Source organism: Monopterus albus, unplaced genomic scaffold (genome assembly GCF_001952655.1).
Source record: "Monopterus albus unplaced genomic scaffold, M_albus_1.0 scaffold106.1, whole genome shotgun sequence".
Classification (NCBI taxonomy): domain Eukaryota; kingdom Metazoa; phylum Chordata; class Actinopteri; order Synbranchiformes; family Synbranchidae; genus Monopterus; species Monopterus albus.
In genome coordinates this window covers 1634575-1643316 of record NW_018127986.1, presented here as the reverse complement: position 1 = coordinate 1643316, position 8742 = coordinate 1634575, and the positions used below count along the sequence as shown (strand labels likewise).

The following is an 8742-nucleotide window of genomic DNA, read 5'->3' as shown; positions in this document are numbered from 1 at the left end:
TTATATTTTATGGGTAACTTTTTTATTTTTTTTCAAGATTGACAGGGGAGGCTCTGCCTCACCTGCCTCCCCTGACCGCACGTCACACTCACATACAGTAGTACAAACACAAATAGACACAAGAACTTCTGCCAAAATATAAAAAAAATATATTTCACTAAATATGACACCTTCCCACTTAGAGGAATTCTTCCAGAACAGTAAACTCACTGAATCACAGATAGTCCAGCTGCACTAACCACGTCTTTCCATTATTTGTCAAAAACTGTTTAGTAAACTTTTATAACAGTAAATAACTACTTCACTACTTTTCCCAGTAGATAGATTAGATAATGTGCCAAAATACAGACAAATGTATATCTGAGCAAAATTAGGCAATCTTAATTTACATGTATTAAGTCTTTGTCTATATAAATATATTCTATATATACAAAATATATTCTTTAAAGGAAAATATTACTCTTAAAGCAAATCTGACATTTAAGAGTTTGACATGCCTTCACTGGACAGTTAGATGAGAAGATTAATGCCACATTACTGTCCCTGCAGTACATGAAGCCAGCACAGCCAGCAGCCAGTTAGCTTAACTTAGCATAAAGACTGGAAACAGCTTGGCTCTGTTTAAATGTAATAAAATCTGCAATGACAGTTCACCATTTTATGAAGGTTTATGTGCCATCTATTCACTATCTCAAACACAAACAACACTTAACATGCTAATTAATAAGCTTTAGAGGTGCTACTGGATGTTTCCTTTTTGTTTTTTTGCTAAACTAGCCTGCTTCTGGCTGTAGCCTTATAATTACCAGAAAGATATGTGGTATTAATCTTTACATAACAAGACAACTAGAACCTTCTGAACTCTCAGGAAAGCTCCTGTGCTAAAAACAGCCTGACAGGATGTCCGCTCTCTATTGTCTTCCCTCTGTCACCTAATCACCCCCCACACAACAACACTAGGATTTAATTTCCTACTCCTGTCCTCGGGGGCCAAATGTGCACCAGAGGCTTTCCTTGTAGATATAGGAGGATATAATTATACCAGGAATAGATACTTTAATAAGCTTCTAGTGGAACTAACTAGGAATCATGTTGTCTTCACAAGTTTGGCAGACTACTGAGAAATTGATAAAAACATTTTAACTACCATCACAAAGCACTACTGTTCTGGTTTACTCAGCCTGTCTGAAATCTTTGCAAAGTAGGACAATTTACACAAGCATCTAGCAATAACATTTCTTTCAGTCCAAAATGTGAAAATGTTAAATATAACATATAGCAAGTAGCAAACTGTCACATTTGAGAAGAAGCTGGAACTACATAGTTTTTCAGATTTTTGTCTTTAGAAATGATTTAAACAATTTTATCAGTTATCAAATAGTGTGTCAAACAGCTAAGGTTCCTCTCTTCTGTTCTGTTTCTTATTGATTGTTTTTGTGAGTTAATCAAACAGCCAAAAGAAACTTTATCAGCAGCTGTTTTGATAATTATTTAATCATTTTTTGAGAAAAACTGCCAAGCTGGTTCCAGCCCTTCAAATGTGAAGACTTGCTGCTTTTCTTTGTCATAACTGATGGTAGATGAAAAAACTGGACAAAACAAGCAATTTAAGGATGTCACTTTGGGCTCAGAGAAGCAGTGAGGGCCATTTTTAAACTACTTTTAATGGCGATTAATCGAGAAAATAAGGGCCAAATTAATCACTAATGAAAATTATTGTCAGTTGCAGTTTTATCATAGTTAGCTCTATATTAGAGCTGAAATGACTAGAGCAAATGTCAGTTAATTAATCAGGTAAGAATATTTAGTTGTAGTCCTAAAACAGATGTAACTGAAGGTAATAGGATGGGTAAAGGAAAGAAGATAAAGAGTGACAGGAGGTGTCTGTTTGTGTGTGTGTATTGCAAATGTAAATGGGTCTTATGGAAGGTTTCCTCTGAAAAGGGTGACTGTCCATAAGGTTTTTACTCTGTGGGAGATAAACAGACAAACCTACATTAGTTCAATGCTGGTTTCAGTTACATAAGAGCTTTTTTTAGGCATCACACACCATAAGGCAGTGAGGAGGCCATGCATAGTATCTTTTCTCTCAGTATCCCTCACTTGTGCCTTCTGTTCACAGTGACTGTACGCTGTACACAAATACACAGTTGCACACCTAGTAAGACAGGAGACACACATACACACTTGCCCACACTCTGCAGTGACTTCCACCCCCTGCATTGATGAGGCATCCCCCTCTCCCCTGTGAAACTGGCACGGCTCAACTTCCTCTTAGCACAGTGCCTCAGCAAACACTGTTCTTATAGAAAGCCAGACTGCAGCAGATATGGCTTTTCTTATTTTTTCTGTATATTTAGGGTGATTATGTAAGCAGGTTGCAACTATTACCCTATCCACACAGCTCACAACACATTTCCAAGACAGAGCAGTTACTGTAGCTGAGAAGTGACACTAATGGTTGTCTTTATTTTATTTGTTATGGCTGCAAATAATGATTAATTTTATTATCGATTTATCTTCAGGTTATTTTCTTGATTAATCGATTAATAGTTTTGTATACAATATGATTCAAAATTGTGAAAAATGTCTGTCCTCTGTGTCTCAGAGATCAAGGTGATATCTCATGTGTCAGTTTATAAACCAAAAATGATTGGTTTACAATGATGTGGAAATATGACACCTCAAAAAGCAGCAATTCCTTGCCTTTATATTTAAAAGAAACAGAAAATGTGGTTGATTTTGTGAGTTTCAGGTGAGCATCACCCCTGCACTTGGTGGATTGAATCCAGGCAAAATCAAACTGATTGTAAAACTGTTTACCTGCTCAATAGGGTTACCACTCTGATCTGTCTGAACCAAATTAACAAGTATACAAGACAAAGAAACTACCATGAACTCTACCTGAATTCTGTCAAATTTCACATCAATGCCATTAAAAAGGTCAATCCACAGAGGTCCCACCCTTCATTGACTACAAGTGCATTAATCTATTAGTGAACTGACAAAAAAAACAAAAAAAAAAACAATGTGCAACAATAATTTCAGTCTTCTTTCAAGCATGAACACCAAACATTTGTTGGTTCTGGCTTCTCAAACGTGAGCATTTTCTGCCTTTCTCTCTTTTACATCATTGTATACTCAGTATATTTGGGTTTTGGTATGTTGGTAGAAAAAGAAAAGCAAATTATGATATTGTACATAATATTCTGATATTTTATAGAGAAAATTATGAACCAATTAATAGTTGGCACTTTAATCAATGATGAAAATAATCATTAGTTGCAATCCTAGTTGGATTGCCAATAATACTAATTCACAAATCTCAATAGCAATAGTCTCACTTTCAAAATCTTACAGATCATAAGTTTCAGGTGAAATAAGTCATTATAGGAGGTTTCTCCTATGTGTGAATATATATCTCATGGTTCCGATACAGTATTGGGGGATTATTTAACCAACTGCCATAGGTTCGTGGTAATACAGTAGCTTGGTTATGTTTCTCAAACTGGTGTCCTTGTTTGTCTTTGGCTGTGGGACCTTTCATTAATGTAGACTTGGATCATTGGGAGTCCACATGCAAACTGTGGATTATAGGTTCGTGGTAATACAGTAGCTTGGTTATGTTTCTCAAACTGGTGTCCTTGTTTGTCTTTGGCTGTGGGACCTTTCATTAATGTAGACTTGGATCATTGGGAGTCCATATGCAAACTGTGGATTTCAGGCCGCAGTTGTCCTGTGGGTAATGTTTGTTTGTTGCTCAGGCCTGTCATTCACTGCCTGCATCACTTTGTTAAAGAAGCTCTCTCAACAGATTTCACACTGGTGAAAAGCTGCTTAACTACATCAAAACAGGATGGACAGATAGTGATGTCTTGGTAACAGTGCCACCACCGTCACTAAAACAATGGATGAGAGGGGGGCTTCATTTACAGTTGTTACCTGGCTCCAGGCTGAATGTGTTGTTGGGATGGTAAACAAGTTCTTCAGCACTGAAACAAACAACTTAACTCAATGCTCAATACAAAATGTTGACCATGACAGCTTAGATGGCTTTTAAAGTGTCATCAGAGAGGTGAGAGGAGATCATAGCCTTGTGCTTTGCAAACATTCAGTTTTATTAAACTGTGAGCAAGTTAAAAATAGAAGATCACAAATCTCACCTGATGTGTCCCACAGGCTGAGCTCGACACGCTGGTCTTCAAGCTCCAGACAGGCTGTGTAGTTCTCAAACACAGTAGGGACATATGTCTAGAAATGAACAGTTGAAGGGAAGGACTGCATAACTTGTCTTTTGAAAATCACAAATCCACATGGAAAATCATCAGATCATCAAATATATATAATCACAAGTTACAGTGAGAAAGTTACTGAGTCTGACCGATAGCAAAAAGTATAAAACAAAAGACAAGCATCTATTCATATGAAACATTCTTATTTTAAAATGACTTAGCTACACAACAAATCAACTCACTGGTTCCTCAAACATTTTATTGCACAATCCAATAAGTTTATAGAGTGCACAATATTAATATATGTATATGCACCAATAAGAGCTTAAAGAATTTATACCAGGTAGCACTGACATACTATAGAATACTGTAGGAAAGCCTTAAGCTCTTGTGAAGGTTTTAAAGGACAATTTATTCATTATTGCAGACAAAACAATGAGATTATGTTTATTTTCCACAACAAATGATCCTAAAATACACACAGACATTAGAGTTGTGCAGGAATCTCGTACCTCTGGGTAGCAGTCCTTGGCCAAGACTTGGAGCATCGCTGTTTTACCGCATTGGACATCCCCAACCAGCACGAGTTTACACCTCGATACAAAAGGCTGCGTGAGTCTTCTTTCCTTCATGGTGGAGGTCAATCAAACGTGGAGATTATCAGAAGGGACGGGAGGGAACGGAATAACGATAAAGTTTAGTAAATCTTTGTCCTCTGTCCTAGTTTAGTAAATCCTCCCTATCTGTCGGTGTGTCAGTAAGGCTGAACACCGTCAATGAGAGAATCACTGCGGAGTTTATATTGTCGCGCCAACCAATGAGCTCTGCGTCCAGAGGAGAGGGAGGGCACTGCACAGGAGCACGTCTTAATGTTTGGGAGAACATATGATGCTGAGCTGCAGGGCTCAAGTCTCCTACAATCCAAACTGCGCCACCTAAAGCAGAGTCGCACCTCAACTCAAAATTCTCATTCATCAGCGATTAATGAGTAAAATATGAGGTCCAGGAATATGACTTGGTGATGGACCCAGCATGTCAGCGTGGAGAGAGGAGGTTTTCGGTAACATTGCTGACCTCACACTGAAGGTTGAGTCAGGAATGGGCCTGAATGTTAAGGTACTGGTAGGTACTTTTGGACAGGGAACAGCTTTTCAACCCAGCACACTTCATAGCTAACCATCCTGCCTGTAGATTCATATTTATCACACAAATAGTTATGTTTTTTATTTTCCTAATGCACATTCCTTTTTCTTGTTTGCACATCCTTTTTCTTTTCTTGTTCTCTCAGCCTTATCTTGTTTACTTGTTACCAGAGTCAACACACGTGTCCATTAAAGCTGATTCTGCAAAAAATAAAAAGTTAAATAAAAATAAATTAAACTGTTTCTTTAAACCACACAAATCGAGTGGTATTGTTCTTCTTTATCTAGCTCTCTGTGCAATAAAACAAATATTGTCAGTGCTATCCCAAACTCCTTTAAGTAAACACTAGAACCTGATGAAAGTTTGAGTGCAGTGACATTTAAGTGTTATTATTTATTTATTTATTTATTTGTCTCTGGCTATAGGCCTAAATCTAACTTTGCTCACAGCTGCAACAGAAACTAATACTCACCAAGAGATATGATTAATGCATTCCATTCCATTGCTTTTGCTCTTCTTTTGGCACTTTGTTTGTGAGTGTAGTTTGTGTTTGAGCACTATGCAGTGAAGTCAGAAGTCATCAGAAAGCACATAATCTGTTACCTGACTTGTGTGAATAGTACTATTTATGGTGTGTATGGGTGGTATCTTCCTTACATGGTTTTAGATTTTTTTTGCCCTTAAAACCTTGTAGTATCTCAGTTCAGAGGTCATTTTGGTCATATAATGACAGTATAAGAAATTCAAAGGATGGCATACACAAAAATCAGAATTTGCTCTAAATGTCTGTCTCTTAGTGTTTAGTGGATATAGCCATGTGATACATAAATGATTTGCTATTTGAACATACACATACAATTCTTTGCAACTTAGGATATCACAAGTTGCTGTACAGTAAAACATAAAAAATAATAAAAATAAATAAAACACATCTACACAATAAAACAAACAGGAAAAATACATCATCAAAACAAATACATCAATCAGTGAAGTTGTTAAAAGCTTGTGAATACAAATGCATTTTAAGGAGTGATCTAAAAACAGTCAGGTTCGGAGCAGATCTAATATCCCGTGGCAGACCATTCCACAGTACAGGAGCCTGAACCGAAAAAAGCTCGGTCTCCCCAATGTTTCAGCTGGACTTCGGTACTTCCAGGAACAACTAGTTAGAAGACCTAAGTGTACTCTCTGGAGCATAAAAACGCACAAGCTCAGAGATATACGACGTTGCTAGACCATGTACAGCCTTGCTCTTTAGATGTTATCCACTGTGCATGTAAAATAGCTTGTTGGTTTAAAGGAATAGTTCGACATTTTAGGAGACGCATTAGTCTTACAGGGAGTTATGCCATCACTGTGAGGGTTCCAAGGCAACCAGTGTAGGCAGACACTACACCCTGCCACTGGGCACCAATAAGTTGTTACAGTGCCTAAATCCCTGTAAAACTACAACTTATCCTGTTTACATTATGTGTGTATTAAACAAAGAATATACAACATGTTACTCAGTGAGCTTTAAAAGTGCTGGTAGGTGTGTTTTTAAAACAGGCTAACTGCTAAGCTAAGCTAATTGACTATCCTGTTTATGCACAGACATGAGAGTGGGATCAATTTTCTCATGTAGTTGTCAGAAAACAGTAAATAAACATATCTCCCAAAATGTCAAACTAATCCTTTAAGGATAAATTTACACTATCCTGACAACCATGTTTTGTCCATTTGAATTTACGTAACATCAATAAACACAATCATAATGCATGTTTGAGAGGTTTCCTACTGACCTATGATGGCGCTATGAAATGGTGACATACAGTAATTTGCTCATCTGAAGATGACTTTTATTAAATCCCCAAACTATGACTTCTTGTGTAAATCTAGCATGATGACTGCTGGCCAGTGTGCACCATGGACACCTGACATTTAATTTTGCTAGAGTTGGTGTGCATGAATGTGTGTGTGAGTGTACGTAAGTATGTCTTCATGCATAATGAGCCACAGGAAAGCTCAAGAACAGTTTGAAAATAGCCCCAACTGGCCATTTTTGAACTAATAGCTTTGCTTTACCTTATGACCTGCTGCACATAATGTGTGTTAATATGCACTGATAATATATTATGGGAAAGTGGATAGATATGGAAAGACAGCAGCCAATAATCCCAAGTCCATTTCTAAGAAGACCAACTAAAGAAAAAGATCCCCTAAACCTTGAAGCTAGCTCATTTCCATAATTCAAGCATGATGTGGTTGACAGCTCTTGCATTATGTAAATCAGGGTATGATTAAAGAATATTACAATAAACACAAGTGCAATCATGAAGTGAAGCTGTACAGGTAATACTTGTGTATTAATTGCTCTCGAATGTGGCACAATTTACTGATGCTGCAAAGAAGAAACTAGTTGATTACTACTAATGTAGGTATTTTGCATAGTATATTATGCTCACAGTTGTCCTCACTCTCAGCATCTACTTATTTGACAGTTGTGTAAATATAAATGGATTTCATGGAGCGCATAAGAATTGTGTCTTAGTCATTTATGCACACACGTACTATACTGGTATGCTCACATAATAATTTTTCCTTAAAAACTTTATACATGCATTTCACAAGCTGTTGAAAGGTACGTTTGCCATCAGTAATGTTAAATGAATTTTGATTTAATACATATGACAGCAGCAGCACTGTAGTTAAAAGGTTTATATATCTTGACATATACATTCTGTAAAATTTCCTTTCTATGAGAAATAAAGACAGAATGACAGAGGCAGACAGGGAAAGGATTTAATGACAACAATGGACAAGTGAAGAGATGAGAGAGGATGAATAAAATATACACTGCAAAGGGTGAGTGTACTATAATGGATAAGAGCTCTTATTGCTGCTACAGCTCTCAACCTTCAGTGTGAACAGTGTCACTTCAGTTAGATAGAGTTTCAGACGGGTGGCCAGAAAATGTAACGGTAAAGCCACATTATGATTAAGCAATAGTGCTGACACCACACTGTGTCAACAGACTAGTGGGTAGGACAGAAAAGGGGCACCACCCAACCTACTTTGTCCTGTAAACAGTAATGCCCTTTTCAAAAACAGATTCCTTGCACAGTGCATGTATCTACAACTGTATCTGCCAAATGGGGAAGGCATAAATGAGTCCAGTTTAGCCTAAAAAAACCCAACAACCTGTGTCTCCCTGTTTGTCCCCTCTGGACAGTGAATCCATGCCACCTGTACACCTGTTCCACTTAAAATAAAGAAAGTGGAATTTTTGATTTTCACATCTTTTCTGAAATTGATAAATGTGTTCATGGCCTTAACATTAGCATCAAGAAGAAAGGTTATGAGTGTTTTTGGTACATTTGATCAACAG

At 37.2% G+C, this 8742-nt stretch overlaps 1 protein-coding gene across 1 annotated transcript in view; it reads right to left on the bottom strand.

Annotated features, from left to right (window-relative positions):
* The window catches only part of rnd1a (Rho family GTPase 1a), a 10886-nt gene extending 5863 nt beyond the window's left edge, over nt 1-5023 (bottom strand). The window contains exons 1-2 of the mRNA XM_020610751.1: nt 4745-5023; nt 4164-4251 (exon numbers count right to left, since the gene is read on the bottom strand). Of these exons, the coding sequence (XP_020466407.1) occupies nt 4164-4251; nt 4745-4864 (208 nt within the window). The 5' untranslated portion in view covers nt 4865-5023. The remainder of the gene's footprint in view (nt 1-4163; nt 4252-4744) is intronic.
* Between the last annotated feature and the right edge of the window lie 3719 nt (nt 5024-8742).